Consider the following 20041-nt stretch of genomic DNA (forward strand, 5'->3'; position numbering starts at 1 on the left):
GTGAGCCTTTCTCACCCCTACCGTACACACACACACACACACACACACACACACACACTGCACACACTGCCACAAGGCTCTTACACCAGCTTTTAAGTCTGTCATTTCACTATAACAACTGATAACAAAATCTCGCCACTAAAATGTACATTTTGCTTGTAAACTTGACATTGAAACCATGGTGGTTTTCAAATATACTTGTGTTATTCTAATTCATAGCATTCTGTTCCCATTCGTAGGTAGCAGTGAAGGAGCAACCCATCAAATGATTTTCAGACATAAGGAGACACTTCCACTTAGCTTGCCCTTGAGACCACAGTTTAGCTGCTGTCTACTCAGACACCGACAGTTCCCTAAAAGCAGGTTTTGGGTTTCTGCCTTCATAAAGGAGAGACTCAGAAACCAGATACTAAGATCAGACCACTTCTCTGAAAGAAAAGAAAAGAATATGCTGAATTGTGTGTTTGGACTCTTATTCATCTCCAGGTGCTCTAGCATAGCAACCAAAGTTTGGGGGTTGAGGTGACTTGCACTTTCTGTAAAGGATGAAAAGCAGTATTAGAGCCCAGACCCTTAGGTGATTTAATTAGAAGTGAGTATGGCCCTAGCCAGTTTGGCTCAATGGATAGAGCGTCAGCCTGTGGACTGGAGGGTCCCAGGTTTGATTCTGGTCAAGGGCCTATATATGCCCAGGTTTCAGGCTCAATCCCCAGTAGGGGGCGTGCAAGAGGCAGCCGATCAATGATTCTCTCTCATCATTGATGTTTCTCTCTCTCTCTTCCTCTTCCTTCCTCCCTGAAATAAATAAAAATATATTTTTTTAAAAAGAAGTGCATATGAAACCACGGTGAGTAGGCAAGGTGGAGAAGCCTGCCCCACCCCAGATAGATGCCCTTGCCTGGCCTGGAGGAACATCCTGGGGTAGCCTGGCTCTCATCTGTAGAGAGCCACACTGCCAGTCCCTGAAAGGGAGGTGGGCTCACACTTAGAGTAAGGACGCCCACTGTAAGCAGGATGAGAAATGTGTTCCTGAAATGCAAACTAGAATTTTGAGTTGAATATGAGAAAAAAGGAATAATCCCAAACCAGTAACTGTTTGCCGTTTGTATATTCCCTTCCACAATACATGCAGGAAGCACGCCAATATTATTTTTTCGAGATATAAAGTATTGCCTATACCGGGTAAAAAGAGATGAGGAATTAATTGTGCTCATTTTGTTAATTCAAGAGGACAGCCATAACCAGAGACTAACACAATTACCATGTAGTTCTGTGTAACGGTAATCGAATTTTGTGGTAGTTTGTAAGATAAAATTTTACACAAGATATATTTTTAAATCCTGGGCCTTAAAAGTCATTTAAACGGTTGTGTTTTTATAAACAGGATGCTGCATGAAAAGCTTAACATAAATTACAGAAGAGGAAAACATTTCCAGTCTTGAGAGTTGTACATTATGAAGTTGATGACACACTTCATTTTGTATGACTGCAAGTGATATTTGCCATCATTCACTTATCCAGCTCACTAGAGGTAGTGTTCTGGGGAAAACAGATGGAATCCTGAGTTAGGAGACACGGAGTCCTGTTGACTACTGGGAGTCAGCCATTCGATCTCTAAAAAATGGAGGTTACGGTGGCTACATATCACTGGTTTGAATGTAAGAATGAAATGAAATAATATACATAAAATTGTTATGTAAAGTATTATGTCTGATATATTTTTTTCTATCATTATTTATAGTTAGGTTCCTATTTTCCATTGTGTCAAAACTTCCAAAATCAATCATGCGTTTAAGACGCCTTGTCTATTCTCTTAACAGTCCTTTATTTATACTAATACTTTATATCTAATAATTACTCTCTTTCCCTTGCTCTTCTTCTTTTTCATGGATCATACATCAGGGATCTCCCTGGTGAGAATGTAAGAGCAGCCTTTGAAACTCTCCTCTATCTGAAAGGCTTTGCCTGAACAGCCCTTATCAGTTCTGCATTATTGCATTTTCTGGGGATGTACTGCCCAGTTCTGCAGTGGGCACAGTGCTTTGAGGAGCTGTAGGGGGAAGGTGTGATGAAAGTGGATGGCTGTTCATCTAGTGTGGCCATTCTGTGCTTTAATCTGCTCAAAATAAGCTCAAATAGTGTATTATTTAAAGGTGTGCCATCAGAGTACACATCGTATTAGAGTCTGCTGTACTTTTAAGTCGGGCGATCCAGTAGTCTCTGTGCAGAGATTTTGCTAGAGAAACAGGGAAAGGACTCCCTAGGGTCTCTGTTGTCCTAACTCGTGTTTCAGCAAAAGCATCCCACAGGGACTGTGTGCTGTGTTTTCAGCAGTAGAACTGATTGTCCCGTTTTTCATCTTGTTAGTCTAGTTGGCCTTAGGAAAATACCTCCACTCTCTCTCTATTATTTTTCTTTGTAACTTTATCAAAGCGCAGTTCCATTATTCTGACTCTCCCATTATTTTATAAAGAAAAAAGCTAACTCCCGGTATGTTCAAAAGCTGAATATTATAGTCATCACTGGGAATTTCCTCTTTCATTTACAATGGCGGGGAATAGAATGATCTAATTGGTCCAGTGACCTGGTTAGCAGAATGGGTGAGCTATAAGCCATCAATTTTCAGGTAAATTTGAATTCAGTCTATCTTGATTAGTATTAAAACTAGACTGGGATTTCTTTTAGTGATTGAGAAAGTGCTTCACGAATCTATAATGTGTTCACCCATTCAACAAATACTTACTGAGGCTTTACTAACTGCCAGTCCCTGCTGTGTTTGTGGAGACTTGAGATGTCAGTGAATTAAGCCAACAAGGTCTTTGCCCGGGAGGTTATTAAGGAACCTTCAGCCTATTAAGGAACACCATGGATTTAAGAGGTTTTTAAGGACAGAGTGAGTAAATACTTAACCTAATCATTTGTTGGCAAAAGTAAACTCTTGATTTTACTTTTTCATCCTCACAGTAAAAACTGAGTGTTAATAATGTTCTATTTATGGGAACTTTCTGGTTTACTTGGGGTTAAAGGTGCTTGGCATTGGTCTGATTGCATAGCCCTACTTTTAAATAGAGTAAACATTAACTTAGTGACCAGAATGAACTATTTTTTCAAACCAGTTTTAAAAGTGTAATTAGAATAGATCCTCATACTGCACAGAGTTTCTATGGGGAATATAATTTATAACCATTTAATATTGATGTTGCCAGCTATCAATGTTGCTAGCAGCATCTTTTGATAACCCAACTGTTTATGTCAATTTGATTTGCCATACTTCTAAGTTTAAGGTAATTATACACACACACACACACACACACACACACACACACACACACACACATATACACACATCCATCCTTTGGCCAATATGGATGGGCTCTACTCCCAGCTTTAGTTGGGTCTGCACTGATTAGAGGGGCCATATTCTGACTCGGTGTCTGGAGGATATCCACTAGCCCCTGATGCCATTGGCTTTCAAGTTTTCTCTTTATTTTTTGGAGTTTTTGCATAAATATTATGTGGAAGTTTTTAATTTATTTTTATATATATATATATATATTTTATTGATTTTTTACAGAGAGGAAGGGAGAGAGATAGAGAGTTAGAAACATCGATGACAGAGAAACATCGATCAGCTGCCTCCTGCACACTCCCCACTGGGTATGTGCCCACAACCAAGGTACATGCCCTTGACCGGAATCGAACCTGGGACCTTTCAGTCCGCAGGCCGACGCTCTATCCACTGAGCCAAACCGGTTACGGCAATTTATTATTAAATTAATTGGTTAATAACATTATATAAATTTCAGGTGTACAACTTTATCATATGACATCTGTGTGTGCTCTACTGTGTGCTCACCATCCTAAGTTTAATCTCCTTCCATCATCCTATATTTGATCCCCTTCCCCCTCTTCATCCTCTCTCTTCCCCTCTGGTAACCACCATCCTGTTGTCTGTATCTATGAGTTTGGTTTTTTGTTTATTGTTTTGTTTTATATCCCACATGTGAATGAAATCATACATTTCCTGTCCTTTTCCATCTGACTTACTTCACTTAGCGTAATTTTCAAGATCCATCCATGTTGTCACAGGTGGCAGTATTTCATTTTTTTATGGCTGAGTAGTATTCTAATATATATATCACATCGTCTTTATCTAACCATCCATCGAAGGACACTTAGGTTACTTCCATGTCTTGGCTATTGCGAACAATGCCCATGTTCATTGCAGCAATATAGTTTTTATCTTTAAATAAAGCAAATATGAAGCAGATAAGATTGCTTTAACTCTGCCCATAGAGTTTCAGCAGTTGCGGAAGTCTCTGTAATGTGGCAGATGGGAGGTGACTGCAGTGGCCTGCATGCATGAAGGCAGATATATGTTCTCTGGGACACCCTGCTGAAGGAGCAAGCTGTAGACATGGGGAGGACATGGGGTTCCGTCGCTGCTTTTCTACCTATTACGTCACTCTGCCTTTTTGGTGAAGGGAAAATACCTGTTTGACCCCTTTATGGGGTTGATATGAAGGTCCAATGACGTATTGGGCTTGAAAGTACTTTGTAAGCAAGAATGATATAGGTAGATGGGTAGTTTGCCTCCCTTTCTTGTGTTCTAAATAGGAACAACTGAAGAGCATATTCCCTGGAATACAGCTTCCTGTGGAAGCTTCAGAGGTGGCATGGCACCTTCTCCAAGAAGCCTCTTCATCCCTCCTCTGGGGATGCTCAGAGAGGCAGCGGTACTCCTGAGGCTGTCTCCCTTCGGTATTGGTGTCATAAATGATCACCCTTGAGCCACTAATCTGGCTGCTTTTTAATACAGGAAACCTCTTTTCTATTACACGATTTTCGGCCTATTTCATTGTACTTGGTGTATTGCAGGGATTTGTAACACATGTAAGTGTACCTGAATGAACCTGTGCTATACAAGTCCTGATTAAGTTCATCATATTATAGGTGTGGACGGAGTCGGCGAAGAAGGAATGACACGAAGACAGCCTTCAGTTGGTCAGCAGCCTAGTCAGGACCTATAGCCAGGATCTCCAGCCAAAGTTCTGGTCGGAGTTCTGGTCAGGAACTGATGAGGATCTGACATTTATTGTCTTATTACATCCGTATTTATACCAGCCGATTTCAATCCTGTAAGGTGTTTCTCATCTCCATTCCAGGGAGTAAAGACCATGTAGCTTAATTACCCGCCTGGCACCCAATTAAGGGGTTGTATCCCCTCCCTAACCTCAGGGAAAGATCCCCACCTGGGGAAACAACCTTTCTCGGAGAGGTGACCTTGGTTAAAACACATGGCGCTAAAGGGAGCAAACATATTAACTAGGATGTAAGTGTACCTGAATGAACCTGTGCTATACAAGTCCTGATTAAGTTCATCATATTATTTGAACACTTTAAAATAATGGCAGTTCTTCTTTCACCTTGAAAACTAGTATTTTTAAAAATGGGGTTCTTAGCATGTGTGAATAGTTTCAGAATTTACAATATGTTTTAGACATATGGATGCCCTTGAATAGAAATATCGATCTCTGGTCTGGTTGTTAAACTAATCAATTATTTAGGCTAAAACTCTTCTACCCAAGAACCAGCTTTGGTAACTAAAACCAAAACCTAAAACTTCAAAGAAAGGATGCCAACTCTGACTGCCACCAGTAGATGGTGCTGATGGTCACGGTGGTCCCTTTAGTCCCTGGCACCACAACACCACATCCTTTCCATTGTCTGGTTCATGTGTCTGTGCTTACTTTTGAGTTATTTTAAGAATATTAATAGCCCTTCATACCTGATAGGTGCAAACGCAATGAGTATATTGAAAGTGCTAGTAAGAAAAGGAATATGAAACAAAAGAGAAAAATAAGATAATAAGGAAAAAGCAAGTAGCAAGAAAACAATGTTGAAGGGATAATTCCAAGGGACAAAGAATAACTCATACAATAGGTTTAAAGTGTTGTACCCATGCAGATGGCTGTAACTGCCAAGTGATGGGGAAGAACTGAAACAGACAACACTTTGGAAAAATGGGTTAGAAGAGCAGTGCCAGATGCCTATGAGCCTGATGCTAATTCAGGAAACAGCTAACAGTTTGCTCAGCAATGGAAAGGCTGAGCATGGTGGAGGTGCGGCTGACCAAACCTTGGTCCAAAGTTCTACTAGTTGCACAGGCCCAGATCCTTCGGAACCAAACGATGGAGAGGCTCTGAGTGCAGCTAGTGTGGTCAGAGCATTATTACAGTTCTTAAGGAAGATTTTCAACATAAAAGAAACTGATCCTTTTTGCAAAATGGCGATATCCCACAAGTCCTATGTCAGGAAAGGGAAGGTGAGCCTGTATCTAAAGCTCACATTCCTTATAATGGAGACCTATTCAGGGACTGCAAGAATGAGCCCTCCAAAGCTATCCTGGACTTGTGAACAGACGGACTTACACAAAACCTGGCAGAACAGTTCTAACCTGTTCACAAATAGAGGAACTGGATACTGTACTCTTCTGTTTTAGATACAGAGCAGCTATGTATTTTTTATAATATTAAAATAAGAAAAAGTGAGACAGTATGTAAGTAGCCATTGTGAAACCTATAGGATTCATTACTTTGCCAAGTAATAAGCATAAGAAATCTCTAACCTGCAACTTATTTTCCTATCATAGTGGGAAAATGTTGACATAGTGGAAAAAGCATAAACTCTGGCACCAGCCAGCTGTGTGAGCTCAGTAAGCTACTCCACTCCTCTGAGACTCACTTTCTCATCTGAAGATTGGGCATGATGCTGCCCATCCGTCAGAGATGTTGCCAGAAGTAAAAGTAATACTACGTCACTAACACAGTGCCCGGTCATAGCCGGCCTCCAGTGACCAGTAGCCACTAGTGGAATTAGCATCAATAGCACTGCCCATGATTCATAGTCTCTCAGCCGAGAGCTGGACAAGTGTGCCACCAGCAATTGTACCAGCTTTACCAGCTAATACAGACTAAACTTGTCTCACAAATCGACCAGAAAGGCAATGGTTAAAACCCAATAGAATGACTCTTTCTCCCTTAAAACATCCAGGATGGGGTTCTGGTTCAGAAGGGCTCAGTCACCCAGGGACTCAGGCTTTTGGTGGCTCTGCTTGTCGTTAGTATTAGTGTGACCGCCATCTCGATTCCAGCCCAAACGAAGGCGGGGGGGGGGGGGGGGGCAGGGGGCTGGGTGCATGTGTGAAGGAGGTTCTAGGACCCAAATAGAAGTGGAAAATACCAGTTACCACCTTCACTGTATTGAAGGTACCTTACTCACATGGGCGCACCGGGTGGCTGCCTGTGCCTGAGCACACATGCCAGCTACTGCGAAAAAAGGGGCGAAATTGAGGTAGCCGTACAGGTGTATTACATAGCATAGTAAGTATCTAAAGTACGCTCTGTGCTCCATGCTGCTTCTTGGTACCAACCTTTTGCTGAAAATATGCAATTTCTGATCTATCCCGAAAGTTAGCCATGAGTCCTCAGGCACAAGGCACAACGTCATGGTAATATGGGGTGTGGGTGGCTATATTGGGCTATACAGTCCCATCTTGGACTTGACCCAGACTTTGCACTCAAGCCAGGGACTGGGTGATAGGGGCCTGTGTACCTGACCTGGTTTTAAGAGGCACCTGGTGCTATATGCCAGCTTAGTCACAATGCCAGAGAGGTTGGCACGTGGCTGGTAGGAATAACATCAGGGAATCCAGACAGTGGATCTGGGAACCCTACTAGCAGGAACTGCCTCTTGGGAAATCCATCTAGATTAGCAGAAACCCAGATACCAGGCTGGGTAACAGGGTCAGGAGAAAGGGAGGGAGGAATGTGATAAGGCAGGGAAAGTGGGCAGGGTGCCCAGGCACCAGACTGGTATTCCAGGCATGCCTCCAGTCTTAGATAGGGAGCAAGGCATATGCAGTTAAATGGCAGAGACTAAGCATTTCCCTAGTCTGACCTAAAGCAGGGCATGGGTAGAGCAGGGATTAAGAGAGGAAAAAGAGAGTTTAGATTAAAAAGTAATGTTGAGCCAGGCCAGCATGGCTCAGTGGTTGAGCATCAACCTATGAACCAAGAGGTCACAGTTTGATTCCCAGTCAGGGCATGGGTTGTGGGCTTGATCCCCAGTGCGGGGCGTGCAGGAGGCAGCCGATCAATGATTCTCATCATTGGTGTTTCTATCTCTCTTTTCCTCTCTGAAATCAATAAAAAAAATATATACTAGTGGCCTGGTGCATGAATTCATGCACATTGAAAGGAAATTAATTAGAAGAAATATTTTAATATTGCTATTCACCCTTTCTCTATATTAGAAGTGTCAACCAAATTCATGATCAACAATGACAGATCAAAATACACACATGTGACTGCCGCCATCAAGAGCTTTATATGTATCATGCATGTGCGAGTCAACTTAGCCTTTTATTTATATAGATAGATAGATAGATAGATAGATAGATAGATAGAATAAACTTGCTTAATTAGACCTGCTTTCTGATTTAGCTAAACTTTTTCCAGCCCACTGAAGCACCCCAACTTCTCTTTCAGGTAATTGTCAGCAACATAGCAGTAAATATCAACATGAAGCAAATTATTATTGTAGATCACACAGGGAGAATAAAGAGTAAAATATTTAATTGCAGTAGTGTTTGACTATATTCTGCGCAGTGAGAAAACCTGAAGTCATTTTCAAGGTCCATCATTTCTTCTTTTCAGTTGGGTCAAGTTTCTAAGCTTTCTAAATCTCCATTTTCTGGCTAATGAAAAGAAAATAGGATTCCACCGAGTCTCCTATCTACGTACTCCAGGACTTCTGTGAGGATCAAATGAGATGAGGCAGGGGAAAATGCTTCACAGACATTTGGTTACAGTGTAAAATGTTTCCGCCTGGCTATAAAGCAAGTTGTGTACCTGGGCTAAAGAAACTCCAAGGAAGCTAGTTGCTAGGGAGAGGAAGCAGGGCATTACTACATGTTGTCATTACCTGGATGGAAATTTAGTATATTAGTCTTTTATATATATAAAAATTTATAAAAGCAGTAATGTTGACATCTAGAAGTCATCCCAGGGACCCCAGTGCCCACTGGGAGCAAGCCACGCAAACCTGCTTGTCATGAGCTAACCACCAGCACCTGGCTCTGGGTAACAACTGATTGCTAAGCCCCACTGAGTGGGGGGCTGAGGCTGCACATCCCCACTGCCTCCGTCGGAATTGGCTCAGGAACTCAGGTGTTGGTGGGAATCTGGTGGGTCCAGCTGTGAGGGTGGGGGCAGCGTTAGGGCACATTGAAAGGAGGGAAACATTAACAGATTCTTTTCTGAAACTGCATTGCAGCTCTAAACGGTATAAAAATATGTTTCATTTAATTTTTAGTCACCCTCCAGTTCCTCAAGAAATATTCAACAAATGTTGGCAGATTCTATCAATCGTATGAAGGCATATGGATTTCACCAGGTAAAGGAATTTACGTTCCATCTTCAGGGGGCTAAATGCATCGCCATTTCCACTAATGTTTCACAAATTGCTATATTAGTCTCATGCAGCAATGAATTTAAGCAGAGTAGGTGAAATCTGTCTTTAAAAGCGTGTGAGCCTCGCTATTCATCTTTGCTGTTTTATCTGGAGTTGAAGGTGTCTTGAGTGTCATGGAAGGAACAGATGCCAAGACAGAGCCGCTAGACTCCTGACGAAGGTCTAACACGAGGTGATAGCCTGGGCTGCTGCAAACACTGTGGGAAGACTGACTTCAGCGAGAGATAAATGAGGCACAGACTTGGCAAAAATAGTGACTTCAGACTAAGTTCCTTATGTGTTCATTGTTTCTATGAGCCTGTCCCTTTACGGCGACCAGCCTCTTATACCATCTGTGTCCACTGTGCCAGAGGCCCTCCGGGCACTCAGAGCTCTCTCCTTCTGGCCAGACGTGATCCTACAGGCCGAGCCCACTGCCTCATTGTGCTAGACTGGAACCGCATCATCCGCTGCTCACAATCAATGAGCATAGGCTGGTGCTTGCAAACTGTGGTAGGATTTGACCCGCAGAGAGTCTGGAAAAGCAGGGTCAGATATGAGGCTGTACAGAGAAGGTTCCGAGTGACCACAGGCCTGAGATGGGGGCTGTGGTGGAGGCAGGCTCCTGGGCTGTGTTCCAGTGGACAGTGAGATCGAGTCCCTGATTTCTTGGTAGGGATATACATGAACTTGGATAATTCCCACAACCGAGACTTCAAGAAATCATGGTGAAGTTTTGGAGCTATAGTCCTCTAGGTATAATACGTACCTCTTTCTAAAACAGCAGCAATAGAGTATCTAAAGGAAATTTTCAGTAACGCTGCCTGGGGTACATTAAATCATTTTAAATGAGCACAGGTGAGAAAGACAAAGGAGCTGTGTCTATTCTCCACCATTTGTTGAGTTTTCCCCAAATGCTAGGCACTGTTAAGGGCATTGGAGACACAGTGAGCAAAACAGATAAAAGCCCTGCCTCAGGAAGCTTGTATTCCAGTAGGGGGATACAGACAATAAACATTTCTACGAAGTCAGCTGGTCATCAGTGGTGTGGAGGAAAACGAGGCAGGATAAGGGAGCAGAGGAATGCTTGGAGGGTGGGAATTGGTTTCTTAGACACATGGCCAGAGAAAGCCACTCTGAGAAGGGGATGTTGGAGTAGAGACCTGAAGAAATGAAGGGAGGGAGCTATGTGGATGGATGGGGGGAAAGTATGTTCCCAGCAGAGGGAACAGCAAGTATGAAGGCGCAGAGGCTCACTTGACATGGTCAAGGAATGGCAGAGAGCTCAGGAAGTGAGAAGAGAGATAAGGGCTGAGAATCACAGAGACCCCTCATATAAGGAATTTGGTGTCTGGGTATTATTTCAAGCCCTGATGATAGATGAGATCATCTGGAGAGTGAGTTTAGATGGAAAAGAGAAGTGGTCTGAGGTTGGAGGCCCATCGGTGTTTAGACTGCACCTGAGGTTTCCTGTCTCTAAAATAAGGATGGTGGACTGGATCAGTGGTGCCCAAACACTTTTAGGTCTGAGACAGCCAGGCTCTCACAGTGCTCACATCTTCTCATGAGAATGCCCAGGGCGTGTGCCATTTCATTCCTTCTCTCACTTAAGAAGTTACATCAGAATCCAAGAGAAGGACTGAGCAGGTCACGTACCAAGCTTCTCTGTTGGACAAAGGTAATAAAACAGGGCCTCCCTACTGAAGGGGTCCGGAGAGGGTCTTATGAGGAACTGGCCCGCAGGCCAGGACGAGAGGCCTCCTGAAGGAGATGCCTTAGTAGCTGGATCTGCCCCTCTCTGTCTCCACACCTCGGCCAGCACCTGGCCCAGCGTCCAGCCTCAGCACGGCTGCCTCTGCACTCCCCACCTTCACCCCGACTCCCCCAGGCCTGCCTCACAGCCCCATCCTGGGCCTTCACCCTGACTCCCCCACGCCTGCCTCACAGCCCCCATCCTGGGCCTTCACCCTGACTCCCCCACGCCTGCCTCACAGCCCCATCCTGGGCCTTCACCCTGACTCCCCCACAGGCCCCATCCTGGTCCTTCACCCTGACTCCCCCAGGCCTGCCTCACAGCCCCCATCCTGAGCCTTCACCCTGACTCCCCCATGCCTGGCTCACAGCCCCATCCTGGGCCTTCACCCTGTCTACCCCACAGGCCCCATCCTGGTCCTTCACCCTGACTCTCCCATGCCTGCCTCACAGCCCCCATCCTGAGCCTTCACCCTGACTCCCCCATGCCTGCCTCACAGCCCCCATCCTGAGCCTTCACCCTGACTCCCCCATGCCTGCCTCACAGCCCCATCCTGGGCCTTCACCCTGACTCCCCCAGGCCTGCCTCACAGCCCCATCCTGGGCCTTCACCCTGACTCCCCCACGCCTGCCTCACAGCCCCCATCCTGAGCCTTCACCCTGACTGCCCCATGCCTGCCTCACAGCCCCCATCCTGGTCCTTCACCCTGACTCTCCCATGCCTGCCTCACAGCCCCATCCTGGGCCTTCACCCTGACTCCCCCAGGCCTGCCTCACAGCCCCATCCTGGGCCTTCACCCTGACTCCCCCATGCCTGGCTCACAGCCCCCATCCTGGGCCTACACCCTGACTCCCCCAGGCCTGCCTCACAGCCCCATCCTGGGCCTACATGCTCCCAATAAAATACTTCTAAAGAGGAAATGATAGTTGTCTAAATAGAGGAAGTAAAGATCAACCTGTAAAGATTTGCTAAAAGTTTTCTGAAGGAATTCTTAGAGACACTCCGGACAAGTTGTTAAGTTTTCTAGCTGCTTTGAGTAAGTACAGTGTTCAGGGCCAGATCCCATCTGCCATCACTCTGTAAACTCGTTAATTTTGTCTCCTTTCCCACGGTGCCCATACATAATTACACTGTAGATTAGAAAGGAATATGATTTACTAAATATAGCACGCTCAAACATTTTAGTATCATCTGCATTATTAACTTAATATTTTCCCTTAGGTAGACTCATTTTGTAAATTTTTTGCTTCTTCTAAGCAATAATATTTATGATGTCATAGTCTAATGTTAAAACTACATTTTTTTCTAGTAATTTTAAATAATTTATTTATTTATTTTAAATATATTTTTATTGATTTCAGACAGGAAGGAAGAAGGAGAGAAAGAAACATCAATGATGAGAGAGAATCATTGATGGACTGCCTCCTGCATGCCCACTACTGGGGATTGAACCTACAATCCGGTCATGAACCCTTGACAAGAATCAAACCTGGGACCCTTCAGTTCGCAGGCTGATGCTCTATCCTCTGAGCCAAACTGGCTAGGGCTAATTTTAAATAATTAAAAAATATACATGTGGAGCCCTAGCCAGTTTGACTCAGTGGATAGAGCGTCGGCCTGGGGACTGAAGGGCCCCAGGTTCAATTCTGGTTAAGGGCACATGCCCAGGTTGTGGGCTTGATCCCCAGTAAGGGGCGTGTAGGGGGCAGCCAATCAATGATTATCTCTCATCATTGATGTTTCTCTCTCTCCTCTCTCTCTCTCTCTCTCTCTCTCTCTCCTCCTTCCTCTCTGAAATCAATAAAAATATATTAAAAAATAAAATTTTTAAAAATATTTTTATACATGTGGAATACAAAGCTCCACTTGTTAAAAATTTTATTTTTCAATTACAGTTTACATTCAATATTACATTGGTTTAGTTTGAGGTGAACAGCATAAGAGTTAGACAATCATAGACTTTACAAAGTGTTCCTCTGATATTTCAAGGACCCACTTGGCACCATAGATAGTAATTACAATATTATTCACTATAAAGCTCCACTTTATGTTTCAGGATATGTTTTCTTTTTTCTTTTTAAGCTTAGACATTGCTAGCAGCACTTTATTTGTGTTGCAGGCTTGTAAACGGCTTCAGTAAGGGGATCTCAAAGTTATGCAGTCATTTTAAATACCAAAAGCTGTTCTTTGGCTTTTATAATATTGGTAAACCAAGGGAACTTAGCTCAAGGCAGGAAGAGAGTATAAGGAAAAAACGAAAACAGTAAATAAACAAATGTTTAGTTATATTTGAGGTGAAGTACCATTTATGAATTACCACCTTTTACATCAACTGTGATTTATGACTTCTCACAATAGTTAAAAACAGGTTTCACAACATCAAGGTTTTGGTTTTAATTCTAGTGAAATAATTTCATAGCAAGAAAGCCTTTACCTTTCTATAGGAAAACACAGAGGGAAAAACACCGCTATCATTTTTGCGATGGAGAATGAAACAACCTCCCTGCCCCTCTCAGTTCGTTTCCTTCCTTAGCGAACCACGGCTTGTCTTTAGTGCACCAAGTTGTAAATTCAGTTTTCTTATGAGTCCTCAGGGGCTGGATCCAAATGAACAAAGTACAGTTTAGGCCTCAGTGATTTGATGTGTTAGTCTCTCTTTAGTTAAAAACTAATTCCCTTGAATGTTCCTAATGCTACAGACCTGAACACTTAAAAGTGGTAAGATGGTAAACTTTATGTGACATATATTTTACCACAAAAAAACCCGAATTCCTTTTTAAGGGAAGACTTGTGTTTCTTTCCTATATTTTCCATGTTTCTTATTTTATATTTCCCATTCGCAAAGAGGATGTTTTTAAAAAATATCTTTGATGCATTTTTTTAAAACAAAAAAAATCCCCTTTGAGTCACCTAAACCATGTGCAAGCACCATGTTTTCAGACACAAGGTTCGAGGGCCCGTGGAGAACAGCTGAGATGGCTGTAGGACGGTGCCATTATTCCGTGGAGCCATCAGCAATCGTAATGTTTAACCTGCGGCCATAAAATGCTATTTACACTCTACTTCAGGGGACTCCATTTAAAGCAGATAAGTGCTATGTCTCAGAAAAAGGAATATTTATGGAATTCTTACTATCTGTTACACACTGTGTTAGGCACTTTTAAAAAAATTATTTAACCCTCACTAAAACCCTATGAAATATTCTGAATTTTCTAATTTGTCCCTGGGGAAACCAGCCTGAGAGAGGTTTGGTACCCAGCAGTGGAGATGTGCAATCGGATGGCGGGAGCCGGCTCCAGGTGCGGCGGGCACCTGCTCTCCCCGCAGTGCTCCGTGGCCTCCTGGGGCCAGGGGCGGTAGATAGGAGTCTGGGGCCTACAGCCCTCCTCCTGGAGGGAAACTGCCACACTCACTCACTAGTGTTTGTTTCTGTTTTTTTTCATCAGAAGAAAGAACCCACGAAGAAAACACAAGATGAAGAAATAAAACAAGTAGATGAAGAAAGAACCAAGCAGATTTATAAGAGCTGGAAGGAAGATTCGGAGTGGCAGGCATCTTGTGAGTACCCAGAGGCCTCTCGAAGCCGATTGGTTCACGAAATGAAATGACCAATCTGCAAAGCACTGAAAGAGGTCACTGAGAGACGTTTTAACATTATTACTGAAAGGCTGACGAGCCATTGTCGAATGGCAAAAAGGTGCTCGATTCATCTTTGGGCCATCAAAATGATGACCTGTCTACCTGATAGGATGCTATATAGCTATGGGAAAAAAAAAAAAAACAGGTTTCCAAAAGGCGTTTTATGACCTTGGAATATGTTTATATTTTTTTAGCTTGGAGAAGAAAAAAGCATTATAGAATAGTATGCAAGATATCTCTATTTTCAGATGTCTAAGTATCTAAAGGAAAAGAACTGGAAGGCTATTTAATGTGTTAACATTCGAGAGGTGGGCTCCAAGATTACATATTTGAATTCTTCTTGTTATTATTCTGTGATTTTTCTAAATTTTCCACAGTGAATACATCTTAACTTTGTAATCAGAAGAGCACAGGAGAAACAGGCTGGATATCTTAGCATCCTTCCCAAGCCTATGACTGACCCTGACATCTTTTTGAATTAGCACGGCCAGAGGTAACCCCCCCGGGAAGAAGTCAGAGCAGGTGAGGGCAGAGCAGAGGTGCGGAGGATGCCTGGCGAATTCAGGTTTGAAATGGGACTAGGGTTTCCATTGGACTCACACAGAAGCCTGAACTGCCAGCGCAGCCCTGCGGCAGCTGGAGGAAGAGGGTGGCAGTGTTTGCAAGATGCTGAGAATCCTGAATCGATCTTCAGTTCCATTACAAGGAACACCCTTCAAAGGACAATTTTTGTGAAATGAAAACATTTGCAAGAGCCAATCGCTTGTGTGCGGTGAAATCCTAGCCTAATGGAACATCTTTGGCATCTCTTTGAAGTCAAACATAACAGGATTTGACTACTGATGCCTGAAATGTAAATATACTCAAGAAAAATTATTGTTATATCCTGCATTACAGTCCTGTAATACTATGTTGTTAAACAAAAGCGAAGTAAAACAATAAACCCTCTATTTACAGAGCAATAGGGAGAGGCAGCCTTGGGGTGCTGTTATGTGTACCAACCCACTTTATGGTGGTCTGTGGTCAGAAGGCTGACAGGCTCAGCTCACTGTGGGCTCCGCCTGTGGCTGGTGGTGAACCGCCCTGCCCGACCACCCCCAGCACAGCCTGAGCCACTGACGACTTCCTGACAGCTTGATTTTTGCTCAGGACTCAGAGCACGTGTGACAGCTCGAACTCTTATTTGTGTGAAGGGTTTATCGCCTCTTATTATTCAAAGACCCTCTGCCAACTGGAATCCTCACTCGGGCTGTGACTCATCACTTAGGCTTGCCACCTGCAGGAAATTCTCCAACCAAGGGTTCCACATTTCTGTCTTGTCCCTTCCTCCTCCTCTTCCTTCTCTCTCTCAGAAAGTCCCCGAACTCCCACATAAAGAAGAATTCTGCACTGAGCACCGGGCAGTGGTGAATGCGCAAGCCCTGACTGGATAATAGGCGGTGATCATGATTGCTCATTGTTACCCGCAGATGCCAGAATCTGCTCTCCAGCTGTGGTGCTGATTCTTCTAACCTTCTCCGGGGGCTGGCGAGGGCCTTTCTCAGACCTTTTGTCTTTCTAGTGAGAAAATCCAAAGCAGCTGATGAGAAGAGACGCTCCTTGGCGAAGCAGGCCCGGGAAGACTACAAGAGGTTATCCCAGAACGGAAGGAGCAGTGAGGGCCTGCAGAGCCCCCCAAGCGTTCCTCTGAAACCAAAGAGACCCCCCCTTCCGCCCAAGCCGAAATTCCTGAACCCAGCGGAATACCCTCCCAAGCCTTTCAGGTGAGAGGTCACGCCGATGGCTTTAAGGATAAGGGTTGAAATGAGCTGAGTAACTCAGTTCAGCCTCTCCTCTCCCCTAAGCCTGTCTTCCTGAGATGCCTGGTCTGGCACCCCTCCCCTTCTTATCTCTAAAACATCCACAGTTGTCATAACTAACATACCCAGTAACTTGGTGAAGATGCACCTTGAATTCGCTAACTTCCTGTGCCACCAGCCCATCCCCACCTGGTGGCAGCGAGTGAGCCAGTGAAGGGACAGGAGGAGACAACTACCGTTCCATCGATTGCCAATATCGCTCTTAGTAGCGAAAGAACATCAGAGTAGGGACCTAAGGGCTTGCTGACTTGCATGTTGTCGGTAGAGCCATTTTCATTGCTCAGGATTCAAGTTTGGTGGTAATTCTCACTCTGGGGTACGTAGGCAGCCTCAAGTGAGAATTTGGAAATGTTCCTTTTTTGAATGAACTCTGTGATTGCTGATGATGGTACTTTTACCTCCTGGGTTTAGGCAAAACAATTCCTTAAAAAAAAAGTACCATAAAATCACAGCAGAAACCGATAATAAAATTATTTTCCTGTGGTCACTGATGTATGTTTGTTTCATATCTAATATATAGAAAGATGCCATGCAAAATAACCAGGAGAAACCAAATACTGACCGAATGAAACAGGACTTTCTATAAAGCCTTGCCTTCGGAAATAAAAACTGAAAATGCTCCTCTGTTGTGAGGGTGGAAAAATAAAAAAACAAAGTTTCCCTTCGTAGTCAGTAGTTTTCGGCAAGGTTTTTCCCTGGTAAGGTATGACCTCAGGGGTAACATGAGGTGGACCTTTTCCTCTATAATTATTTCTGCTCACTCAATGGGAAAGGGCCATTTTGGGACTAAATGACCATCTTCTACAAAGTGACAGTTTGGGGAACGACTTTTTTCTTATGGGCAACAAAGCCAGGAAGGTAATCAGGAAGCAGGTCTCCCGGCAGTTTTGTGACCAAGTTACACAGACCTGAGCTCCTGCGGGGCCCGGGCCAGCGCCTGAGCTGGTCTGGAGCATTGGCCACGGACCCCGGCGGGAGGCGAGTACCCGCGTCTGTTCTCCAGGCTTTACCAAGGCGGGAGAAAGACCTGTGCCCTTGCCCGCAATATTTTTAGAGCACAGTGTGTGTGATTGACAGCCATGAAGGTGGCCTTTACTGAGGGCAATTCTTGTTTTAAGCTGTGCTCATTTAGCTCATTCTTTCCAACTTAAGACACTTGTATGAAACGCTTCCTGTACGGCAGCCAGACTGGATGGTTTTAGGGCTGGCGCTTTAAACAGTGGTGACCGAGGTCACCTAGGAGCCATCCCAGGAAATCACGGAGACCGGCTATCCTTGGAGTTTTCCCTTGATCTTCAAAGACTCCTCAAGGAAAATAAAACTAATTTGAAAGCTAGTAAGAGAATTTATGTATTTTCAAGTGACACAGTGTCTGCTTCCAGGGAAGTCAAATATTATAGGCTCCTTTCTCCTAAATGTTCTGTATGTATGTAGATGCATATGTACATGCATGTATGTCCATCTGATATATATGTCACATGTAACTCATGGTAGCATATGTTACCATAAAAGTATAAAGAGCCATAACGTTAATTTACCATGAAAGGACGATCCAGTAGTTTATCCAAACTAGTTGTTGTTTTTACATGGAAATCTGTTCAAATAGTGGGCTGTTGTGTGGCACTTGGAATATGTTTATTACATTGCAATGGTACTTTTGTAACGGAACTTCAGTTCTGCTATTACCCAATTGATTTCCAAAGGCTTCAACTTTCTCTTCCCAATCTCAAAACACTCTTCTTCCTTTAACTTTGTATTTCTCAGGCTGTCTTTTAACAGAACTAAATCTCTTCAAAGTGTGTTTGAGGAGAAACCAAGTCAGGGAGGTGAGTGGATAGAGAAAAAAGAGAAAATCGAATAATGAAAATGTTAGGAAAGAAGCTTGTTTTATTGCATTTGATTTATTGTGTTTGCAAGAGCATGCTCTCTAAGAAAACAGTGCTGGGCTGCGTTTTACTTTTTAATGCTTATTTTCTCAAGTTTTAATCAGGAGTTAATGGAGCTTCTAATTCATACTAAAAATAAATTAAAATCCATGTGTTAACACAGCAGTAGTGCATACCCAAGACTAGCCCTGTAGAGCTAGAAGGACACGTGACAGACTTATTTTCTGCTCTTGAGGAGTGTGGCACGGTGTGCAGATGTCCAACCTCCCATTAGCTCAGCCCATGTGATTAAATCTTTAAATGTCTATAATTCCCCTCTCTCTCTCTCTTTCTCTCCCCCCCTCCCTGGAGCAAAAGTTTACAGTTGTTCATTGGAAAATAATACAGTTAATTAATAAATAAGAATATAAGAATATACTCTCTTTTGCATACTTACAACTGTAAACCTACTTTTGTCCCACTCTGTATATATGTTTTTGAAGGCATTATTTTTAAAGTAGATAAGTCTAACTTGATAAATGGTTCTATAAATAACAGAAATCAGGCAGTGACAAGGACAGCATCCAGCTCTGCCCAGGAGGACATCATCCGGTGGTTTAAAGAGGAGCAGCTGCCCCTGCGAGCAGGCTACGAGAAGACCTCCGACACCATAGCCCCCTGGTTCCATGGTGAGTGCGGAAGGCCCTTCCGAGGCACCTCCTCTGAGGGTGGATAGAACTGCTGACCCGCCGGCAAGGCAAGAAGAGTACAGGCTTCCTTTCGTTTGGGCTGCCCAAGAAGTCTTTGAAGTTATCTTCTCAAGGCAGTTTTTCAAAGGTTTCTTAGTGAGCGACATGCCCATGACTATTTAGAAAAAGCAGGCAGCAGTGGTGGTCGCTGCATGCACCGTGGGTTAACTCATCACCACAGAGAAAACACCTCCAGGTGGGTGGAGAGAGCAGTGCCAGGGCTCTTGACTGTGATTCCCATCAAATGGCACCGCCTTCCGTCCACGGAGGGAGTCTGAGCTGGTCGTTGGGCATGGTGGGGCACCAAGAAAGTTAGCGGTCCAATAACTAGTTGAGTGACTTTGAGAAAATTGTCTTCCTTCTCCGTAGCAAATCAGTTTATCTGAGCCTCATTTTCCTCTTCTGTTACATGAAGGAACTGTGATCTTTAACTTAAAAATTCTGTGCTTTTGATCTTTGTTTCCAGTCATACGTAGTGAAGGTTGCACAGTGGGTTCATTGGAACCTGAGCAGATATTGGCTAATAAACTATTTCTTTATTTGACCCTAGAAACTTGATTCATTCAAGTCCCTGTCTACACAGCTCACATTTCACTGACCTCTCAGTTTCTTGGATTTCAAAGAAAGGAAGTGTTGTTTTTGTTTCTTTTTGTTGTTGTTTCT

The 20041-nt window shown here is 43.7% G+C and overlaps 1 protein-coding gene across 6 annotated transcripts in view; it reads left to right on the forward strand.

The window, feature by feature from the left end:
• Positions 1-20041, forward strand: part of SH2D4A (SH2 domain containing 4A) — a 50035-nt gene that overhangs the window by 18942 nt on the left and 11052 nt on the right. For 5 of the 6 annotated variants that reach the window (XM_006097022.3, XM_006097021.3, XM_014462881.2 and 2 more), the window contains 4 exons: positions 9376-9456; positions 14713-14824; positions 16467-16668; positions 19188-19318. In XM_006097022.3, coding sequence (XP_006097084.1) covers positions 9376-9456; positions 14713-14824; positions 16467-16668; positions 19188-19318 — 526 coding nt within the window. The remainder of the gene's footprint in view (positions 1-9375; positions 9457-14712; positions 14825-16466; positions 16669-19187; positions 19319-20041) is intronic. The other variant, XM_014462880.2, reaches the window with a different exon arrangement.

Source organism: Myotis lucifugus, unplaced genomic scaffold (genome assembly GCF_000147115.1).
Source record: "Myotis lucifugus unplaced genomic scaffold, Myoluc2.0 scaffold_194, whole genome shotgun sequence".
Taxonomy (NCBI): Eukaryota; Metazoa; Chordata; class Mammalia; order Chiroptera; family Vespertilionidae; genus Myotis; species Myotis lucifugus.